Here is a 23,907-nt window from a genome sequence, read left to right on the forward strand (position 1 = left end):
TGAACACCACATGTATCATGAATCCTCAGTTTGGTAGTAAAAATTGGCTAAAATAAAAAAAAAATAGCTCAGAAGTTTTATAGTTTCAACAAATACTATGTATAGAAGGAAAATCTCCAAATCAGAGCAATTTCAGTACCTAAGACCAGGAGCAGATATCGTACAAACAGCCCAAAGTTACCCTCAAATAAATTTATGATTCATGTGAAAAAAAAAGAAATAATTATTATAGTTTTAGTGGAGTTGGGGAAATTAGGATGCACTAGGGACACAACCCTATATTAGCCCCATACTAGTTACGACTCTGGTGTGACTTCCTGTGTGGTACTATAAAGCTTTGGTTACAGCTTTGATCTCCCATACATATCTGAAACCCAATGAGTTCAGAACACTGGAGTATAATGCTATATGAGTCTATATTACTAGTTATGAGTAGGGATGAGGAAACTTCAGAGATACCCGTCAAGGCCTTCTGGTCTATCGTTCTCTCTCTGTATTGTTTATGTTTTAGTCCTCCTGATTAAAAAATAAGCCTTAAAGATTTAAAAATGTTAATCATTTAGGAAAGGTAATATGTTAAGTAAAATGTATTTATGTTAAGGTGTAAATGTGTAATATCCTTTACAGGCATCAAGAAGAATGAGAGAGAACTAGAAACCATGAAGCACCTGAAATCAGGGTGGATGACCTAGGGCAGGGGAGAGGAACCTGTGGCCTTGAGGCTACATGTGGCCCTCTAGGTCCTCAAGTGTGGCCCTTTGACTGAATCAAACTTCACAGAACAAATCCCCTTAATAAAAGGATTTGTTCTGTAAAACTTAGACTTAGTTAAAAGGCTGCACCAGAGGATCTAGAAGGCCATATGTGGTCTTGAGGCGACAGGCTCCTCACCTCTGACTTACAGGGATAGGAATCCATAAGGAGGACGCTAAAAAAAGTCAAACAATTTTCCCCCCACTTTTTAATGTTGCCAATGATCACCATGCTGATAAGAGAAGCAAAGCCTGAGCCTCGCTTTTTGTCATACTTACTGTCAGATGTTTGAACCCAAGGACACTGACAACCCCAGCAATGACACCAATTAACATAGCGAAATAGGGTTGGATTGCCATGTCTGCACAGGTGCCCACAGCTACTCCTCCTGCAAGGGTTGCATTTTGAATATGAACCTATGAAGAATATGGAAAGTGTGAATGCAGTGAGATGATGTTCTGTTGAAGAAAAAAGAGGGTGTCTTTTGGAGCATATGGTATACAATAGACTACTTTTACTTCTGACACAACAAATTAATAAGCACCTACCATGTGCCAAACACAAGATTACAAAAGAAAAAAATGATGAAATAAGACCTGCTCTGTGGGGTCATAGTGTTATAGATTTAAATCTGGAAGGGACATTAAGGTCACAGAATCCAACCACCTTATTTTATTGGTGAAGAAACTAATGCAGAGAGAGGTTAAGTATCTTATACATAGTCACACAGCCAGTAAGTGTCTGATGCTCCAAGTTTGGTGTTGTATCCTCTAACCTACTCAGTTGCCTAATATATTTTTATGTCCAAAAGGGGAAGCCTTGATCTATATGTTTTTATGATTCTGCATTTATAAAGTGATTTCCTCCCAAAGGATTCAATATTCATACTGACATCTCATTTTCACAATATTTCATGTTGGTGGATGACTAAGGCAATCATTAGGGCTTAGAACAGTAGTAGTGGCCTTGAGAAGGCCCAGTGGGAAAAGGTAAAGGAGGAAGGGCAAAAGCCCTGACAGACTGAAATTCTCTCAATTACTTACTTTATTCTCAAAACACTTTTTTGGTCAATCTTTTTGGTTGACCAAAAAGCCACCTGGATACTATGATCTTTGTAGTCTAGGATATTACAATATAATAGTCTAGGATGATTATAGTACAATATAATGTTCTAAGGAAATTATATCTACCACTGCCCAAGATACATTACATCTCTTTCTTTTCCCTATGTCCATCCAACCTGGCAAGAACTAGAAGAAAGAAGCATAGAGATGTTTCCTAGTGTCTCTTAGAGGGGAGTTTAATGACTGGAGCAAGTAAAATCTCTTTGTGTCAGTCTACACTGCCCCTTTGGCCATTCTCATGCTCACCATATCGAGTTTTCCACGATGCCCAACAAGGCTGGACAATGCAAAGGTAGTGAGCACACAGGCAGCTAGTGAGAAGTATGTGTTCACAATAGCCATGTACTGGTGTTCTCCAGCATCAGCAATTGCAGAGTTGAAACTGGGCCAGAACATCCAAAGGAAAAGTGTACCTGTTTGCAAACCAAGAAAATCAAGTATTATGCTCTAAAAAATAATTTGGTGCTTCAGGGATCCATGGTTGCTCTTCCTACCAAGGAAGTTTGCAATTACTTTTCAACTTTGCAACAATTTTGAAAAGGCTGTGGCTCCATACTCATCACCCCCAACAACTTTGTCTAGACTGGTGCTCAGAGACAGTCCATTGCTAGACATATACTTGAAACCTTCCTGACATTGTAGGTCTATACAGACCTTATAATCCTTTGGCATGACTTTTGGGAACTCATGGTCAACTTCATGCCATAATGGAAAGATGATAGGATCTAGAGCCGGGAGGGACCTCATAAATTCTTAAGTGGTTCCATAATAATGTGGACAGGAGATTCCTCAGCAGGGGATATGATATAGGGGAAACCCAGCCTAACCAAGCAGACTCCAGTATGTACTTGGCTTGGGTGGGACAAGATGATTGCAGAATGGAGAGGAGAAACTTCCTCTTGGTGAGTTGGTTGGACCATTTGGATAGAACAGCTGGTTAGGCCGGTGTGGCCTCAAGTAATTGTCTAACATTCTTCCATTCCTGTAGGCTTTTTTTGGGGAAGGGGGTAGGGAATGGTGGTCTTGGACACAGGCATTGGATCTGTGATTTCACTGGTGTAGGGAATTTGGGTAAGGAAGCTTCCTCAAGCAACGTAGATGAATAACTTCTTTGAAATTTATAGTCTCAGAGACTTACATACTTAGGACACTGAGAGGTAAAGTATCTTGGTGGCAGGCTCCAACCATAACATTATGTAGCTTAATGTTTTAATGATGTTGTTTTGAAATGGCAACTGTTGAGGCAGTGCTATTGGGGTACATTTGCTCTATTTTTAATGCACTCATATCTCAAATAGTGTAATGTTTGTTTCTGAAGTCATATCTTTCCTATTGCAAGATCCTTGAAGCTGAGATTAAAAAAGAAATCTTTGTATTTCTTTTAGTAGCTAATTCCACACATTGTACTTCAATTGGGTCTTAGCATTAGGGACACGAGTTGAAAGAGGTATTTAGGAATTATCTTGAATCTCCTAATTTTATTGAGGAGGAACCTGAGGATCACAGTAGATGTAACTTGTCCCAATCATATAGCTGATTAGTGTCAGAGTCATCTTTGAACTCAGATCTTGAGAATCCAAGGTTAGTATGCTTTTTATTACACTGGATTGGCTCTTCTAACTCCCTCATAGGCTCACAGAAAGTTCATACATCTGAAGCTGGAAGGGACCTCAGAGGCCGCCTGATCCAATCTCCTAATTTTACTGTTGAGGAAACTGAGACACAAAAAAGACAATGTGACTCAATTTAAGAAAATCTGGATAGTAAGAAGGAGAGCTAGAATTTATACTTAAGATTTCTGAGGTTAATATCCAGTGTTCTTTACACTATTCTGATATTTCTTTTTCTTTATTTTGTTTCCTTTTTCCTTTGTTTTTGTGTGAGGCAGTTGGGGTTAAGTGACTTGCCTAGGGTCATACCTAGTAAGGGTCAGATGTCTGAGGTCATATTTTAATTCAGGTCCTCCTGACTGCGTGGTTAGTGCTCTATCCACTGTGTCACCTAGTTGTTCCTATTCTGGTATTTAATATATTTTTGTTGAATGAATGAGTGAATGTAATAATTATAATTGGTGAATTACATAATTATTATTGTATTGAAAAGGTCAGTTTTATTCACCCAGTGCAGGTCTTCTTAACCTTTGTGTGTGTCACACATCCCTATGACAGTGTAGAGAAACCTATGGATCCCTTCTGAGAATTATATTTTTACATATATAAAATAAAATACATACTGTTACAAAGGCAGCCAACTATAGCGAAATAAACATACACACATATATTTTTAAACAAGTTCACAGTCTCCAGGTAAAGAACTAAAGAACCATTGAACTAGAGCAATATGAATTGGAATTATTTAAACAGTACTATCACATTAAAAATAACTCAAGATATCAAAGCTTCTCTCCTTGAGGCAAGGTAAAACTGGGCAAATTGACGTCTACTTACCAATCATAGCAAACAAATCCGAGTGGTATACAGACCCTTCATTTTTATTCCCACTTTTCCTGAGACCTGGCCGATATAAGACACCTGCTACTGCCAAACCAAAATAAGCTCCAAAGGCATGAATGGTCATTGATGCCCCAGTATCAGTGGCCTGTGAGGCGAAAAACAATTGTTGTAAAAAACAGTACTCCAGCTACTGTTGATCTACTGACAGAGAGGGCCAAGCTTCCCTGACTGGAAAGATTTTTCAGTTTGGCTCCAAAGACCAGAGCTGAGAGCAATAGGTGAAAATTATAATAATTATAAATAAAAAATTATAATAAATTTTCTTTTTATATTATAATATAAATATAATATATTATAATAATTTTTTTTTTAAAGAAAAGCATTAAAATCAGAACTGTTTAAAAATGGCACACGCTGCTTTGGGAAATAGTGGGGTCTTGCTCACTTTGAGGTCTTTTTAAACAGAGTCTGGATGACTCATTGACAGTGAAGTTGTAGAAAGGATTTCTTTTCAATTCATGCGTTAGACTAGATGACCTCTGACTAAATGATCTCCTTCCATTTGAGAGTGTAAGAACTCCCTCTGTGTATGAGACTCACCTTGAATATATCAACAACAAGATATTCATTGGCTGCAAAGACTGCAATTTCAAAAATCACCATGATTAGCATCTGGACTGGGCTTGTTTTCCCTAGGACAGCTCCAAAGGAAATCAAAACTGTGGCTGTGCTGAAGTCTGCGTTTATCATTCTGGGGAAAACAAACAAATAATGAATAAGTAAACAAATAAATAGACAAAGGAAGGAAGGAAAGAGAGAAAGAAGGAAAAAAGAAAAGAAAGATAAAACAGGGAAGAGACATCGTGGAATTCTCTTTCTTCTACTTCAGTCTCTCATGTGGAACTTACTCACAGTAGCTCTCCCCCAAAACTCCCCATGCTTTGGATTTCCTGATACCCTGTGCATATATATATATATATATATATATATATATATATATATATATATATATATATATATATATATATATATATATATATATATATATATATATATATATATATATATATATATATATATATATATATATATATATATATATATATATAAAATCCTATGAAGCTCAGAGAAATTGTTACTTTTCTGAAGTTACACAATACATTAGTGGCAGAAATAATAACAATGAAAATTGAAACTCATTTTATTCCCAGCTTAGTATACTATGCTACCTTCCATTGTCTCTCTGCTCTGCATTTCCCTTCCACAGAGTCTCCATCTAGTCACTATTAATCTGATAAATGAATTCTTCACTGAGATCTTAATGGTGTATAAAGATCTAGTACAGAAACTCAGTAAGATAACATTTTTGCATTTAACTAGAGACTTCAGTGTTTAAATCTGAGGGTGTATCTAATATGAGAATTTCATATGTTGTGGTTGAGTTCATGGGATATTTTTTTTGAATAGTAATAGATTTTGTTAACCTTCAAATCATACCCCTGAAAGAATTTGTTTAAAACATGTAAGACCACATTTACTCATTAGAATAAAGCAATGTCCTATATTATTAGAAAGCAATGATCTTCAATATAAAGAATGTTGGACTAGGAGATTATAGTCTTGTCTTTGTTGTGTTCTCAGACAGATCACATCACCTCCATAAGTTCATTAATCTGTAAATGTGTGGGTTGGATGAAAAGATTTCTAATGACCCTTTCTGTTTGGTGAAGAACATAAGGTAACCTGTTCAGAGACTAAACTATACAAATCAATCATAATTCAGAATTACAGACTCAAAGAATTCCAGAGCTGGGAGAGGCCTTAGAAACAATTCAATTCAATTCATCAGGCATCCATTACACATTTTTACTTTGTTCTAAGCACTGTGCTAAACTCTGGGGCAGCAAAGACAAAAACCAAGGAGCTCTCTGTCCTCAAGTAGCCTAGAGTTTGCTGAGATGATACAACAAGCCTACAGAGAAGTGTATAAGATATTTGCAAAAGGAATAGAAAATAACTCCTAAGGGAGGCACTAGTAACTGGGGCAATTTCAATACCTCCTCACATTTTACTAGTATAGAAACTGAGGCCCCAAAAAGAAAAATGTCTTTCCTAACAACCCACAACATTGGAACCAGGTTTAGAACCCAAGTTGGTCTCTTCTTGGTCCAGTATTCTTTTCAGTGTCCCATAAAAAACACATGATCATCTAACACCAAAGGATGACAAAGAGTAATGTTTACTTTTTGAGGTCAATGGAAAATTTCTTGTGGTGATGTAATATCCCTTGCATGAAGGTGCCCCACTGCAGACCCAGGGCAGCAATCAGCAGGTTGAAGCCCACACTGCTGAAACCATACTTCTTCAGGAAGGTCATGAGGAAGCCAAACCCCGTGAAGATCATCACGTGGATGTCCTGGAACACTGGGGAAGAGCACAGAGAAACCCTCCTGTTAGGGAAGCATCCCACAGATTTCAATCACAACAAGGGCAAGTCTCCCAGGGCTTGGTTCTCGTTGCCAGGTAGAGGGACAGGTGAGGGAGTGGGAATTCCTTTCTGTGGTAGTTTTGAGACTACCCTCTGTTACCATGCCCTCTGTGTGTTATATATTCTCTCTATATATGTACAGAATAAATGTAGATGTATCTATAAATACACCCCCTTAATTAAAACATGTATATATGTAAAGAAATACACACATATATGTATTTATACACATGTGTGCATATCTATGCAGATGTAGTTAGATTGTCAAAGGCAGCTAGGTGGCACAGTGGATAGAATGTTGGGCCTGGAATCAGAAATACCAAACTTCAGACAACAACTATGGGTCCTTGGTTAAGTCACTTCATTTCTGTCTGTCTCTTTTCTCATTGTAAAATGGGGATAATAGTACCTACCTCCCAGGATGCTATAAGGATTAAATGAGATAAAATATTTGTAAAGCACCTGGCACATAAGAGGCACAATAAATTCTTGTTTTCTTCCTTCCTCCTGCCACTGAATATCACCTTCTCTTCTGTGCTCTAATGACAAATTATTCACTGTGCATTCTGAAAAAATAAGTCTTGATGGGACATCTAGAGGCAGAGTCATAATTAGCAATTTTGGCACACAGTGGAATTCAATTTAGAGGTGGGAGGGCATGGGGGTGCAATCTATGACATTGCCTTATGGAAGCATAAAGACCTATGGCATTGGTACTATAGGTGAAGACCCAAGGATGCATTAAGGACGGGCACTGAATCAAGGGAGAGTTCACCTGGAGCATAAAGTTTCCTGTTTTAATTGATATTTTTCTTGTGAAGCATAAGTTAAATTCATTCTGTGTCACTACTGTAGATGGTATGAATGCGTGATTTATTAGCACATGTTAAATTTCAGTGTCCTAGGACAATATTCCAGTTGCACCACCCTAGTATTAACTTTGCTGGAAGGTTAGGCAGCTTCCCAACTTTTGAGCAGGACTTCACTCAAACTGCCTTGAAGAGATTCTAAAGCTCTTTGATGAGCTGTTAAAATATTAAATTTCATTGTGAAGAAGTTCTTAAAACCATTCTTTGCATTCTTTATATTTTACATTGAGTGGAGATCACAGAGTTACTGAAACTTAGAATTGGAAGGAACCTTAGAGGGGAGACTAATCCAAACAATACAGGAATAGCATCATGCCCTTTGCTTTAAAATCCTGTTTGAAGTTAGGATTCTGAAATTAGAAGGAGCACTGGATGGTCAATTCATTCATATTTCTGCTTTTAGCGAGGGGACCAATTTAAAAATATTCTGGTGTATCTCATTGTTTGGTGCAGTCAGTTGGTCAGTCAATAGAAGTTTATTAAACACCTACTATGTGCCAGGCACTCTGCTAAGCACTGAGGATACAAAAATGAAGTAAAAGACAATTCCTGCCCTCAAGGAGCTCACAATCTAAACAGAGAGACAAGAAAATAAATATTTTAAAGCAAGTTGCATATGGGGATAAAAAGGAAAGATTTAAAAGGAACTAAAATTAAGGTAAAAGCTTCTTAGGGTGTTTTAATTGGGACTTAAAGGAAACCAAGAGGCAGAGATGAGGAGAGAGAGTAACCCAGGCATGGGGGTATACTCAGAGAAAATGGCCAGAGTCAGAAGGTAAAGTGCCTTGTTTGTGGAACAGCCAGGAGGTCATTATCACTGAATTACAGACCATGTGTTAGAAGGTAAAGTATAAAAAGACTGGAGAGGTAGGAGGGGGACTAGTTTATGTCATATACACACATATAATACATGTCTGTGTGTGCATGCATGTATGTATATATGTATGTGTCTACATACATATAGGCACACATATGTATGCAATTACATACACACATATATACATATATGGGGGCAGCTAGGTGGTGCAGTGGATAGAGCACCAGTTCAGGAGTCAGGAGGACCTAAGTTCAAATCTCACTTCAGATACTTGACACTCTCTAACTGTGTGACCTTGGGCAAGTCACTTAACCTCAACTGCCTCATCTTGGGTCATCTCCAGTCATCCTGATGAATAACTGGTCACTGGATTCAGATGACTCTGGAGGAGAAGTGAGGCTGGTGACCTGCACAGCCCTCCTTTACTCCCCCCCACAAAAAAAAAAAACAAAGTCAAGTGCAAATCATGTCATCATTTCTCTGATGGCATAGTCTTCTTTGGCAACGAAGGACAAACACACATACATATACACATACTATATTTGATCTTGGAGGCTAAAGGGAGTCACAGGAATTTATTGATTGGGGGGATATGACATTGTTGGGTCTGTAGTTGAGGAAAATCATGGGAGCTGGAGGATAGATTAAAGTGGGTAGAGACCTGAAACAAACAGACCTGCCAGAAGGTTGTTATAATAATCTAGACCAGACGTCTGTATCTGTACCTGGTACTCTGGTGTACCAGAGTAGTGGCAGTGTCAGAGAAGAGAAGGGGATATTTTTGAGATATGTTGTACAGGTGAAATTGACAATCCATGGTAATGGACTGAATATGGGGAGTAAGAGATAATGAGGAGTCAAAGATAGCATTTAGGTTTTGAGCCTGAGGGACTGGAGGATGGTCTTGCCCTCTACACAGATAGGGAAGATAGATTTAAGGAGGGGATTTAAGGAAGGTTAATGAGTTAAGTTTTGGACAGGTTGAATTTAATATGTCTACTGGACATCCCTTTTGAGATGTTGAGTAGGTGTTTGGAGATGCAAGACTGATTGTGTTGTATAATAGAAAACAAAATAAGACAGCAAACTGAGCCAGGAAACCTGGGTTCAAGTCCTTTTTCTGTCACTAGTAATTCTGTGATTTTGAAAATGATAACCTCTCTGCACCTTAATTTCCTCCTCAATAATATTAGAATGTCGTATCTCTAAAATTCCTTTTATTTTGTGATTGAAATATATAATAGCAATTGAAGGTTTATTAATGTAATTTTCTCCTTTTGATCAGTTTTATTTTTACTTACCTTTTGCCTTGAGGTCATTTTTGCAGTGGGCACAGTTTTTAAAACTCAATAAATAAATATGCCTAAATATATCTCTAAGCAGCCACATAAGTTAACAGTTTTACCACTAAGGGGCCATTCATGTCAATATATCTATGTCCACACTCTTTACCCACAAGGCAGTTTGGAAATGTGTCCAGAAAAAAAACAGTATTAACTAATGACTCCTATTTCTAGAAACCAGAGCATTTTTCTTTGATCACTTAAAGAACTCTTCCTTTGCCTGGAGTTGAACATTTCTTGATTCTCCTAGTGGTTTCCCAACGGGTGGTTGATAGTAGGTTGCTCCTAGGCAAGAACAAAGACTCAGTTCATTAAAATCTGCTCTTAAGACATCAAGCTGACACAGGTTATCTATTGTTCAAGTATTTAGAATTGTGCTCCAGTTCTGAATGGCCCCAGGGTCTGTGGGTGCTTTGTGAATTGAACAGGTTCCTCAGAGTAACCCAGGACTCTAATCTCACTTGAGCATTTATAAGTTCAAAAGCCTTTTCTAGCCTCATTTATAAAGGCCTTATTGAAAGACTTAAATCATTGACCCAGAAGGTCACATACTTACAGATCGAACTGTATGAGTACTGTCACCTAGAGGAACAATCCTGGCCTTATAAATAGCAAGAATAGGTAGTTTTTTTTTTTTATCAAACAGGCCTACCAAAAACGTCCCTACTTCTCCCCTAATATCAGTCTCATTGCCTGCCATTCCCACCATTGTAACTTCATTTTTTTTATTCTTAATACGTTAAAAATTATTTTGTCTTTAGTAGTTGTTCATTAAAAAGTAATAACACTAGGTGAGATCTCACTTGTAGTGGGCTCTCATTCCTTCTGCTTTTCTCTTTTAAATAACCTAACAACTTAGAAGGGATTACAGCCATAGAGATTTGAGTATCCTATACATAGTAGGAGCTTAGTATATAGTTGACTTAGTTAGGGCTTGAAAAGACTTTGGAAATCATGTAGTCCAAACTCTTATTATGGTGGTAGACCACTAGTGGATCGAGATTGTCCTTTGGCAAGGCACAAAGGATACAATTGGCTTGGGAAGAAGGAAAATGGGGGGGTAGAGGAGGGAATGAGTATACTTGAGGAGTCAGACATATAAATCAAAGATAAACTTAATTGATTTTGCCATTTTTGCTTTGGTAAGATAAACTGTAAGCACTATTAGTTGAATAAGCATAATAATTACTAACATTTTATGAAACACTTTAAGATTCTCAAAGTACTTTACATATGCTTTTTTATCTGAGCCTTGCAACTACTCCTTGATTTAGGTGCTTTTACAAGCTATCCCTTCTATATGGGGAGGTGGGGTTTGGGGGTGAGCCCCTCTGGAAAATCTGAGTAAAATTTTTTGACCTTCACTTCGTGCCAGAGAAGTTTGATTTATTATAGTATTATAAGGTAAAATATGCCAACACTATACAATACTTTGCATATATTTCATCTATTTCTGAGTTGCTAAGCTTTTTCTATGTAGTCTGCTGGTCTTTGTGTTTTGTCTATGGCTTCTGCAAAACTCCTTCAAAATTACTATTTAACTTCTTATGCCAATGAGCTGGAAACTGCTACAGGAAAAGTTGTAATGTGGAAGGGATAACTGTATTATTCTCATTTTACAGGTAAAGAAACTGAGGCAAGCAGAAGTTAAGTGATTTGCCCAGGGTCATATAATTAGTAAATTTCTGCTATGAATTCAGGTTTTCTGAATCTCTCTCTCTCTCTCTCTCTCTCTCTCACACACACACACACACTCACACACACATACAAAGTGGTTGTATTGTATTGTAGCTTTAGATCTGGAAAAAGTCTCAGAGATGACTTAGGATCAGAAAAATAGATCTAGAAGGAACCCAATAGGTCATTTAGTTCAATTCTCTCATTTTGCAGATGAAGAAACTGATGACTATGGAGGTCACATATGTAAGTAGAAGTGGGATTTGATCCAGGTTTTGTGACTTCAGAGTCAGTATCTAATCCATTATGCCATGCTTCCTCCCATATGATGTGGCAGAGACAGAATTTGAACTCATCTTCTAGTTTTAGCATTCTTGCTACTATACTATGCTGCCTTCTGTTTTGTTACTTCTCAATGTTTTAATAAATGCTTATTGAATTGAATTGCAGGGAGGGAAACCGATTACCTTCCCACACAGTCCATTCCATTTTTGAATTGCTTTAATTGCTAGGTGACCAGTGGCTAGAGTAACGACCTAGAGTCAGGGATATTCATCTCCCTTTGTTCAAATCTGGCCTCAGACACTTACTAACTGTATGACCCTGGGCAAGTCACTTCACCCTTTTTGTCTCAGTTTCCTCATTTGTAAAATGAGCTGGAGAAGGAAATGATAAATCATTCCAGTATCTTTGCCAAGAAAACCCCAAATGAGATCACAAAGAGGTGGACATGACTGAAATGACTGAATAAAGATAATAGTGTCTTAAGCCAAAACCTTCCTCTTGGCACATTCCATCAGCTGTTTTGATCATTAGGACCAAAAAGAATAGGTCTGATGTCTCTTCTAGGGGAAAGTCTTACTTGAAGTCTGTCTTCATGTTTCCTCTCATTCTTCTCTGGTTAAACCTTCCCAATTACTTCAGTGATTTCTCATATTATATCTCCCTAAAAATCTTCATCAGTGTGATTTTTCTCTTCTGTATATTCTCTAGATCATCAATGTTCTTGCTAAAATATAACCTCCAGAAATGAATATGGCATTCTACATGTAGTCTGATCAGGGCAGATGAAAGCAGAGCTATCATTTTTCTACTCCTTTGAGTATCTTAATGAACCCTAAGATCACATTAGCTTTTTTGTCTATGCCATTGAGTTTCTAGCCCATTAAAGCCCTAGATTCTTTTTCTTTCTTTAGATACACTGCTATCTGGCCAAATTTCCTTGATAAAGATTCCAAACAAAAACTTGAATTTAAGTTTTGGCCTAATAGTAATATTATGTGTTTATCTTGGCTAAATTTAAGACCATTAGATTCACCCCACTATTAGAGCCTTTTAGAATCTTTTTGCAAACTTAATACCATCCAGCATGTTAGCTATCCTTTCCAGTTTTGTGTCATCTATAAATATGACAAGAAGACAAGATACAGAAGCTGATACTCTGAGTGGATGGAGCTTCTTGCAGACTTTGAAAGATTCCTGGGTCTTTAAAAGGAAACCCATATGCTTAGGGTCTAGTATCAGATGGAGATACCATTCAGAGATATGGAGACTCTTCAGCAGAAAATAGAGGAAAAGAGGAATAGAGGGAGGGAAGGAGAAACAAAGATAGAGACAAACAGAGGCAGAGAGACAAGAGAGAGACACAAGAAAAAGTGGGCCAAAGTACAAAGAGAGATACATACAGAGAGGTAAATATAGAGACATCGACCAAAACAAAGAGCTACAAATAGAGACAGAGTGAGACCTTGACAGGGGATTCTATAGGGGAAGAGAAAAAGATTCCTAGACTGGCTTGGATATGGAAAGAGGCCCAAACCTACACAGTCCTGAAGTCCTGAAGGGAAGAAAGATTTACGTAGAAGAAGGAACCACAAGAAGGGGCAGTTTAGGAACAGCAAGGGGAAAAAGTCCAAGGGTAAAACTAAGCCTAGGGTCCAAGCCTAGGCTATTTTCTTCCTGCATAGCTGTATTCCTGGCCTTTAAATCTGCTTCCACTGGTTTGGGGATCCTTAGCGCATAGATAATTCAAGTCATCTTGGAATGAAATTCACAAAATGGAGCTGAATGTGAGCTCAAGCTATCTTGGAGGACTTGATCAGCAGGTATTTATTTACCCACCCAGGTGCTTGTCCAGACATTCTTTCGATTTCCAGCCTTAGCTTCCCAGTGTTTGGAATGTTAAACTGATGAACTGACATTAAGGCTATGTTCAATAATCAGGTAAAGTTTTTGTTCTTCCTAGAATGATTCTCTTTTACACTTTAATCAGTAGATGTCACAAACCTTCACCTCTATATTTCTCTGCAATACTTTCCCCACCTCCTATCTCTTAGCAGATGACCCCATCTCCTACTTTACTAAAATAATTAAGGCAATTTACTATGAACTCCCTCATCTCTCACTCCACAACTCAAAACTCCACCCTCTCCTCCTTGGCTCCGGGCCTCATAGGAGGAGCTGGCCCTTCTTGTCAAAGCTAATTCCTCTACTGTTGCCCTTGGTCCTAAATACTCTGGTCTCTTCTAGTAACTTGGTCCAGCAATTGTTCTTTTTCTTTCAATCATTTAGAATTTCTGCCACTTCAGTTGAATGCTTCTTTACTGCCTACAAACACATTTAGGGATACTTTGTTCTTATAAAAAACAAACTAAAACCACCCTTCACTCTGACATATCCTTAGGTTACACCCTACATTTCTTATCTTTCACTGTCAAGTCTTTCTGTTTCTTTGTTGTTGTTTTTCAGTTGTGTCCAATGCTTCATCACCCCATTTGGTATTTTCTTGGCAAAGATACTGAAGTGGTTTGCTATTTACTTCTCCAGCTCATTTTACACATGAAGAAACTGAGGCAAGCAGGGTTAAGTGACTTGCTCAGGGTCACGCAACTAATAAGCAATCTGAAGCCAGATTTGTACTTAGGAAGGTGAGTCTTCCTGAATTCTTCTTCTTCTACATCCTCTCACTATCTACTTAATTCCTGGGGGTACACTTCCAGTCATCCTGATTTATGTCTTTGGAGGAGGGAGTAAGGCTGATGACTCTGCGCAGCCCTATCTCACTTAAATCCAATTCATTTGCACATCAAGACAATACCTTTTTGACGTCATTGGTCCTCTTCCAGAATAACAACTTAATCCCTACTAATTGGTGTCTTAATCTGCTATTCCACTGAAATTACTCTCTCTTTATCTGAAGGATCTTTTAATGACTACATCCACTGGCCTCTTCTTAGTCCTCATTCTCTTAGGTCTTTGTCACTGCTGATCATCCTTCTCCCTTCCTTTGCATCTCTGATACTCTCCTCTCCAGGTCCTCCTAACCATAACCTAACCTCCTCAGTATTTTTGGCAGGTTCATCATTTGTCTCCTAATCCTTAACTGTGTATTGCTCAAGGATTTCTTCTAGGCTCTCTTCTCTCAACCTTTTCTCTTTTCGTGATCTGATCTGCTTCAATTTTCATCTCCTGAAGATGACTCCAAACTTTGTACATCTATCTCTAATATCTCTCCTGAAGTTCAGTCTTTATAACCTGACCACAAATCCATATGGAATTCCTATCAGCGTCTCAAATAAAATGCATAAGAAATAGAACTCACCATGTTTTCCCTTTCTTTGTCCTTCCTCCAAGCTTACTTATTTCTGTGGCAAATATGACCACTGTCATAGAATGCAGAAGAAGAAAAGGTGTTGACCTTGTAATTACACAACTGGAGTTGGAATCTCAACTCTGCCTCTTGCTCTGTGATCTTGGGCAAAGTCACTTAATCTCTCTAATTCTCAGTTTCCTTAGAGGTAGTTCTAGATGACCTTTAAATTAAGTTCCCTTTCATCTCAGTATCTGTAATTCTATGATCCCATGATTGGATTTATGATTTATTGTTTCCCTGCTTCCAGCATCTCTCCTCTCTAATCTATTCTTGACATGGCTGCCAAAATAATTTTTTTAAGGTACAAATCTGACCATATTGCTTCTTTGTTTATAAATCTTCAGGGGCTCCCTGCCATATTCAGGATAAAATGAAAACCCTTCAGCCTGGTGCTTAATGCTTTCAACAGTATGGATTCAATTTATCTTTCCAGCCTAATCTCATATTACTTCCCTTTGCGTTATCTACACTTCAGTCTAACTGAATTATTATCTGTTTCCTCAGCTTCCATTTCTCATCTCAATATTCTTGTGTAGGCTCTTCATTCCTAGAATGTACTCCTTCCTCAAATGGACGTCATAATCCTTATCTTCTTTCTGAGTGTAGTTGAGCTGTCATCTCTTAGAAGGTTTCCCTGATTTTCTCCAATTATTAATGATCTCTCCATGATTAAATTATCTTGTATGTATCTGTGTGCACTTGTATCTCCCTTGCCAGCAAAACATGAATTCTTTGACTAATATTTAAAAAAATTTGTATCTCTAGTGTCTAGTTTAGTTCATTGTACACAGTACATATTAAATAAATGTTTGTTAAATGTCATTAAATAAACATATCCATTTAGGTCTTCACTGGATCATTGACCAAAACGAAATAAGCAAACAGCACAGAATAAAGTTCAAACCCACGGACAACTCCACTGCTGACTGTCTTCCAATCTGACATACAATCATTAACCATTGAATCAGAAGACCTAGGTTTGAACTCTGATTCTGACATTCTGAGCTTTGCAGTTCCACCACTGATGTCCTGATTAGTACTGTTACATGAGACATAAAACAAAAAGACATATGTTCACCAAAAGGGAATATCAAAAGAGGACATCTTTCATGAGGTTCAAATAGAAAAATTTCCCTATAGATGGTGACATCCTCCAGATGCTTCTGTTTGCAGATGATATTACATTGCCTGAATCAAACACCAAAATATTACAAAATCTCCTCTATGTGATCTTTGGTTATTCAAATCAACCTTATGATTAATGTGGGAAAAACTTAATGTATAAAAAATGTTTATTGTCAGGACTGTGATATGTAATTGGATGATAAGTATATTAATATCCTATTACATAGAGTTGGGATAAGCACTCCAGACAGATAATGAATTGGGCCTAAAACTGAATAGGGGGAAAGGAGTAGGAGCATGGACCTCACATGAGAAATTTTACAGTGCTTTTAACTATCTTAATGTACTCCTCAGTGAAACGATACAATTTTCAATGTAAGTATTCTCCCAGCGAAATTCTTAAGGTTATGAGTTGTGAAATATAATAATCTCTGGTGGGTTAAAGTTACAGTTGACTCAAAAGGGAGTACAGTGACACATTTTGGCTGAAGTAAACTGCAGCATATTTCTGATGCTAACCTATACTTAAAAACTGAAGTAAGGCATATCATTGAAGAAATGTATGGTCAGAAAAGGAAGGAAACCAGTCATAAGGTACGAGTGAGAGACAGACAACAGGATTAATTCCATGGTATTCTAGAAATATATAAGGACCCTAGAAAAGGGAATACTTAATTATTTTTGTGTCATGGACATTTTGGAAGTGTGGTGAAGCCTATGGATTCTTCAGAATAATGTTTTCAAATGCATAAAATAAAACATACAGGATGGCAAAAGAAATGGATTATATGGAAATAGACAAAAGAATACTTCAAAAGTACACAGATCTCATAATACTAGCAGTTATCTGTATAGTACTTTAAGGTTTGCCTTACAAATATCATTTGATCCTTACAACAACCTGGAAAACAGTTACTATTATTATCCCCATTTTACAGATATGGAAACTGAGGCAAGTAGAGGTTCAGTGGCTTGTCTAGGGTCACATAGCTAATAACTGAGGATAGATTTGAGCTCAGGTCTTCATGATTCCAGGTAGAAGCTTGTATCCATTGTGCCACTTAGCTGTCTCTCTGTTGTGTTAAAAATTCTTACCCTAGAGGTAGGCCTCCAGAACACTGTGTTAATTCTTTATAAAAGAACAGTGGAATAACATGGACAAGTATCTTACAGAATAAGAAGCTATTACTAGGTTGGGATCTGTCCTTAGGAGAGTCATTTAATTTTTCTGAGTCTTAGTTTCCTCATCTGAAAAATGGAGGCCAGCCTATTCTCCACCTCACTTGGTGCTTTTAGGAAAGTCCATTGTAAGTGTTTAAGTTCTGAACAAATGTGAACTATCGTTATTATTTGATCTAACTGAACCAATCCTTTGAAAGTAAGACTGAGTTGCTTAATATTCCCTCTGTCTCTGTCTCTTTCATTTGCCAAATGTTCCTCTTTATCTCTGCATCCCTGATAACCCCTCCCAGGCACTGGGAAGGAATGATCATGAGTGGTTTCATTTTCATTATTTTACTTATACAATTCATAAGCAAATGGCAACATAAATCCACTGTAATGTATAATAGATCTTAAAGCTGAAAAGGCATGCAAGAGATCATGCAGTCCAGATCCCCGGAGCACATACATTAGTAAGTCATGATTAACTCAGCTTTTCCAGTGTGATATCTGAGGCACAGAGTGGTTAAATGACCTTTTTGAGTTCACAGAGTTAGTTAGGGGGAGGGCAAAGAAGAGCCCTATTGGCTGCTTTGTGCTGTGGTTCTCCTTTCCCCGCACTATATAGCTTTCAGACAGTTCATTAATTCCTGTATTGTCTCATGTGTTGTCCAGATTCTTTCTTGTATCCTTCTCCAGCATCAATGGGACTGTCAACTTAAATTGAGGGATGTTAGAGTAGTAGAATTGAAGTCAGAGCACCTCTGTTCAAACCCCATGTCCATCTTTCTTTTTAGTTATATGACCTTGGGCAAGTCAAATTTCCTCTCTAGGCTTCAATTTCCTTAACTTTAAAATGAAATTCGCTTCCAAATCTAGCATTCTGAGTTTCTTTCACTTATTCTCAAAGCTTGTATTCTCATCTCTGTCTTCTTAGACTGGTTCATGTCTGAAACCTACTAGCTATGTAACCAGGTCAAGTAACAACCTCTCTGAGCCTTACTTTCCTCCTCATTTATAAAATTAGGGAGTTGGACTAATTAGGGAGTGGGTGATACCGCCCCTGGGGTGGACCCTATTAAAATTGGACTCCCTTGAGAGCAGGAACTGCCTTGATTTTTAGTCTGTGTCCCTAGCACTTAGCACTTGTTTTTCCACACATAATAAACTCTTAATAAATGCTTCATTGATCAATTTACCCATTCATTTTGTTCATTCACTCATTCATTCAGAATGCGGTATATTCCAAAAACATACTTGTAAATCAGTCATTTGGACCTTGAAAGACATTTTCTGATGGAAAAATCTAATAAATGGTGCTTAGATTCCTAGACTAGACCACAAAATCCTATTTAGCTCATAAAATAACAACTAGTTTTATTAGTCTGAGTTTGGGACCTGGAACAGGGGTTATGCAAAAGAAGGGAAGCATGTGGAGGAGGAAGAGTTTACTTCCCCTTTTCTTGGCATTGGGACAACCCAAGAAAAAGTCTGAAAAAGGTGGAGTTTCACTGGGGGAATCTTTCCACCTCTTCTTGTTTTTATCACTTGTCCTACTTTTCTAGTGATACTTGGCCTCTCTTCCTCCTAACTCACTCTCCTCCAAACGTAGCCTCCAACCCTTAGTCACTGTGATATCCCACTCAGTTCTGCACTGCCTTGGTTGAGGATAGTGGTAGTAGCAGCTGCTTATCTATATGAATTGATAATAAATGGGCTTTGCCTATAGTTTTATGTTGATTCATGGTCAGTATTAGCCTCATCATTAATTTGCTTAACTGTATTTAATAATTATATTGTTATTCATTTGCTTCTATTATATCTTCCCTATTAACTCTTCTTGACCCCATTTGGGGTTTTCTTGGCAAAGATGATGGAGTGCTTTGTCCTTTCCTTCTTATTTTACAGAAGAAGCAGGGGCAAACAGAGTTAAATGTCTTGTCCAGGGCTGTAACTAATAAATGTCTGAGGTCAGATTTGAACTCAGGTCTTCCTGTGTTTAGGCCTGACACTCTCCATTCTGCCACTGAGCTATCTTCTGTAGCTGTCATGAGAGTTACTTAAAAAAAAAGCCATGATTTGAATCTCTTGGAATTGGGAATCTGAGGATGATACTCTTAAATAAGTGTTCACAGTTGGTATTCCTCCTCTCTACCACCCTTCTGTTTTTGTATTATTCTCTGAACATAGGGTACACTCACCTTTGCAACACTGAAATGGTTTGATAAGGGAGCCTCCATACTTCAACACTGACAATGCAAACAGACTTTAAGTTCCAGACAAATCATTTCCTTCCCATATCTAAGCATTTGGAGGATGTACTAGATCAGGGGTGGGGAACTTGTGGCCTGGAACTACCCTCCTCCCCCGTGGTCCTCTAGGTCCTCAAGTGCAGCCCTTTAACTGAATCCAAACTTCACAGAACAAATCCCCTTAATAAAAGGATTTGTTCTGTAAAACTTGGACTCGTCAAAAGACTGCACCCAAGGACCTAGAGGGCCACAGGTGGCCTCAAGGCCATAGGTTCCCCACCTTTGTACTAGACAATAGATAGAGATAGTACAGTGAGCTCCCTGGCTGAGTGCTTCTTAATCTTCTTTGATTTTTGGCATTATATAGCAGAAAGAGCTTGCACTGAGAAGGAATTAGGAGAACAGGTTCTAGTCCTAGATCTGCCATTCGTATGATGTATGTAACTTTTGGCAAGTCACTTCATTTTAGTGGATCAGCTTTCTCAACTGTAAAGTGGAGATAATAATAGCTGTCTTTCCCACCTCATGAAATTGTTGTGAAAAATGAAATAACACATATGAAAGTACTTTGATGAAGGTCAAGGGGTCAATACTAAACAAGTGAGGCGATTACATTAATTTTACAGAGGGCCTTATCAAATTTGTACCTTTACCCTCCAGTCCCAGAATTGCAGCTATTGCTCATCTACTTGAGTAGCTAAGTCTTCTTTTTAAACCTATCAACGCTGTTCTTTAATCAACATGATGGTTTACTATGGAATAAAGCAAGATGCTTCATTAAAACATTCCTTGAGGCTTCTGGCCAGAGAAATTAAGATTTGATTAACTAATGTTCAAGAACTTCAGTTATTACAGAGCAGTGCAGTGTAGTCCTATCCCACTGATTTGTTTTAAATATAAAAAAGCATCTCCATTAGGAATTACAATAAGTTTACTTTCACCATATCTTTTCATTTTTACCCTCTCTTAAATTTCTTCTGGATTTATTCAGACCTAAGTTTGAATTCTAGCTCTAACATTGCTTGCATTCATTCATTCAACTCATACTCATTAAGTACCTATTGTGCTCAAGGCATTTATGTGGAGGACACAAAGATATTCAAGACAATATCCTTGTAAGTCCTTTTCAGAGTTTCTATAATATATAATGAATTCTCCCTTACTCTTTTAATAAGTGAGCCATAGGAAAAGTGTTGGAAAATGAGTAGTGAGTGAGCATTGTTTTCTAACTAAGGCAATAGAACATTCTTATATGCCTTACCCTCTGAGCTGTCCCATGAATTTCATAGTAATCCTTACTTTCTGGTCTTTAGGACCACTTCCCCCTCCCCTTATCCCCTCCCAGGGACTATGGAGCATAGTCTCCTTCTTCCATTATTTTAAAATATATTTGTATAGTTGTTAGCTTGTTGTCTATCCTCACCACATCCATAGATTGTGAGCTTCTTGAAGGCAGAGTCTGCCTTCTGCTTTTTTAAAATTTTTATTGTTATTATTGTTAGTATTTGGTACAGTGCCTAGCACATAGTAGGTAGGTACTTAATCAATGCTTAATGACTGACTGACCCTGAATTTTTTGTGCCTACCTATACAGTCCTCAACTCTCTAGTCAGTTCAGCTAATTCATTGTAACAAAACAAAATAAAACCAAGCAATCAGAGATTGTTTTGCATTATTAAGCAGATATGGTATATTGGAAAGAGTACCTACTCTGGAATCAGAGGACCTGCTTTTGAATACCATTATGGCCACTTTTTACCTATGGGACTTTGGGCAGGTCATTTGACCTCTCCAGACCTTGGTTTTCTCATTTGTAAAATGGGAGAATAGGACTAAGCAGCCTCTCAGATGCCTTCTTATGTTAAATTTGTGATGTTATAATGATTGGCATAGTATATTGTGGTGGTGGTCATAGTGTCATACAAGTGGGAGAGACCTTAATGTTCATCCAGTTCAATCTGCTTATTCTACAAATGAAGAAATTGATGTCTAGAGAGGTTAAGTCACTTGTTTAAGGTCACACAGGAAGACAGTAACAAAGGTGAGATTTGAAACCTTGTCCTCTGCTTATACATAGCTTCTTATATGCAATAGCAAAAACATGAAAATGTGGAAAACCAATGCTTTTCTAAATTCTGGAAGGAGCCCAGAAGAAAATCTTAAGAGTCTGAAGCAGTCAAAGGGAAAGAACGAGAGAAATGAAAAATACCCACGACTCATACAGAATAGCATACTCACAAGGGTATAGCTCAAGGAATCCGTCAGGCTGACTGGAACTGTTGTTCTGCTGGACATTTTGCCACTTAGTTTCATAGCCAACAAAAAATCCAAATAAAATGATCATGGAAAGCTGCAAGCATAAGGCCACAAGTGGAAATTTGAACCTCATGTTGGTATCAAAGGACAGCGGCATACTAAGAGCTTCAAGGACTGCAGGTTCTTGATAAGGAAAAAGAGATCTGCTCTTTGGGTTGAACTAGTCTGCATGTTCAGGACATCCCAATGACATGGCAAGAAAAAAGTTAGAATAAGACAGACCAGTTTTAAGTATCCCACCCATTAGGGAGGAGCACATTTCTGGAATTTGATTGTTGTTCCAAACACTGATGTTCAGTCCATGCAATATGTCCTGAAAGAAGACACGTGGTGAAAAAATGCTGTTTTTCACAGGTATATGAAAGATGCTAGAGGATGTTGACAGACTGGATTATAAGGGGAAAAAGCTGCTCTGTTATGCAATGTACTAATTTCATTTGTCAATAAAATACTAATGATTTTCTTTAATTATTTTAATGCTTTATAGAAAAGAAAATGTCCTTGATTACACAAGACATTACTCATGATCTGAAAGTGATAGCATCAGCTTAGAGGGGGAGTTATAGAACCAAGTGGCATCTAGACAAATGGGTAGTATAAAGAACATGGGACAAGGTGCCAAGCCATTCAACATCACCATTACAATTCCTTTGGATCTATCCTGGAATTGTTCTCATGGTGTGGAGGAGGCCTGAGTCTTGTGAGAAAGTCAACACTGACTTTTCAAAACAAGTTCTGGCATGAAGCAATCTTCCTAAATAAGACAGCCCTATTTTCCAGGGACTCTCTTGAGGCAGGAAATGAGGGACCATTAAGAACAACTATAGTACAAGAATACTATAAGAGTTTAAGAAATTTTTGTTGAATGAATGTTGAATGGGCATCTATACAGGACAACTTGTAACAGATAGTAATGGGTTTTCTTATAAGACAGGAAATTTCTACTGTTTGTGACAAAAATTCAAAGGCAGTTAGATGGCTCAGTGGATAGGGCTCTGGCTCTAGAGTGAGGAAGATCTGAGCCAAAATTTAGCCTTAGACATTTATTATCTGTGTAATCCTGGGCAAGTCAAAAACCTTTGTTTGCCTCAGTTTCATAATCTGTAAAATGGGGATAATAATATCACCTTTCTCCCAGGGTTGTTGTGAAGATCAAATGAAATATATTTGTAAAATGCTGAGCACAGTACCTGGCATATGATAAGCACCATATAACTCTAATTATTAATATTAGTGGAAAACTTCAATTTAATGAAATGTATATATATATATATATATATATATATCTAATGACTACTATGAACAAAATATAGTACTACAGACAGAATCAAAAAATTATTTGTACAAGCAAGTACTTATACACATATACATACGATGTTTTGATTTTTAGGATTCCCAGTGACAAAAACAAAACAAAGCATGGGGATATGACTAAAATAAGCAAATCTGTACATGCAAAACATTTATCTTGTTAACTTTAATTTATGTTATCGGAGAGACATGGGCAGTATCATATAGTCTATAGTGGATCTGAATTCAAACCCCACCTCTGAAACTGACTAGCTATATGACCATGGGCAATTTACTTAATGCTTCCTAAGATTCTCTAAGTTATAGAGCTATGGACTATGATCTATGTGTAGTTGAAAGGTGTTCCCATGCTAATAAAATCACAGGTCACTGATGTAACAAAAGTTTATAAAAATCAAATCTCAAAGATTTCAGGTGCTTCTAAACAACACCCTGCAATTGAGCACTGTGGTTTTAGGTGCTCAATAATGAAAGCTCACATTAATATAATATTTTCTGCATCAAACAACCTATAAAGTCATTAACCCTATTTTGCAGATGAGGACTCTGAGGTTCAAAGACACATC

The 23,907-nt window shown here is 37.6% G+C and overlaps 1 protein-coding gene across 1 annotated transcript in view; it reads right to left on the reverse strand.

Moving 5' to 3' along the window:
* The window catches only part of RHAG (Rh associated glycoprotein), a 29,976-nt gene extending 7,490 nt beyond the window's left edge, over positions 1 to 22,486 (reverse strand). The window contains exons 1-7 of the mRNA XM_072642420.1: positions 21,953 to 22,486; positions 6,574 to 6,754; positions 4,931 to 5,081; positions 4,325 to 4,475; positions 2,124 to 2,290; positions 1,032 to 1,169; positions 1 to 47 (exon numbers count right to left, since the gene is read on the reverse strand). The exon at positions 1 to 47 is cut by the window's left edge and continues 75 nt beyond it. Coding sequence (XP_072498521.1) covers positions 1 to 47; positions 1,032 to 1,169; positions 2,124 to 2,290; positions 4,325 to 4,475; positions 4,931 to 5,081; positions 6,574 to 6,754; positions 21,953 to 22,127 — 1,010 coding nt within the window. The 5' untranslated portion in view covers positions 22,128 to 22,486. The remainder of the gene's footprint in view (positions 48 to 1,031; positions 1,170 to 2,123; positions 2,291 to 4,324; positions 4,476 to 4,930; positions 5,082 to 6,573; positions 6,755 to 21,952) is intronic.
* Positions 22,487 to 23,907: the final 1,421 nt, after the last annotated feature.

Source organism: Notamacropus eugenii, chromosome 2 (assembly GCF_028372415.1).
Source record: "Notamacropus eugenii isolate mMacEug1 chromosome 2, mMacEug1.pri_v2, whole genome shotgun sequence".
NCBI lineage: Eukaryota > Metazoa > Chordata > Mammalia > Diprotodontia > Macropodidae > Notamacropus > Notamacropus eugenii.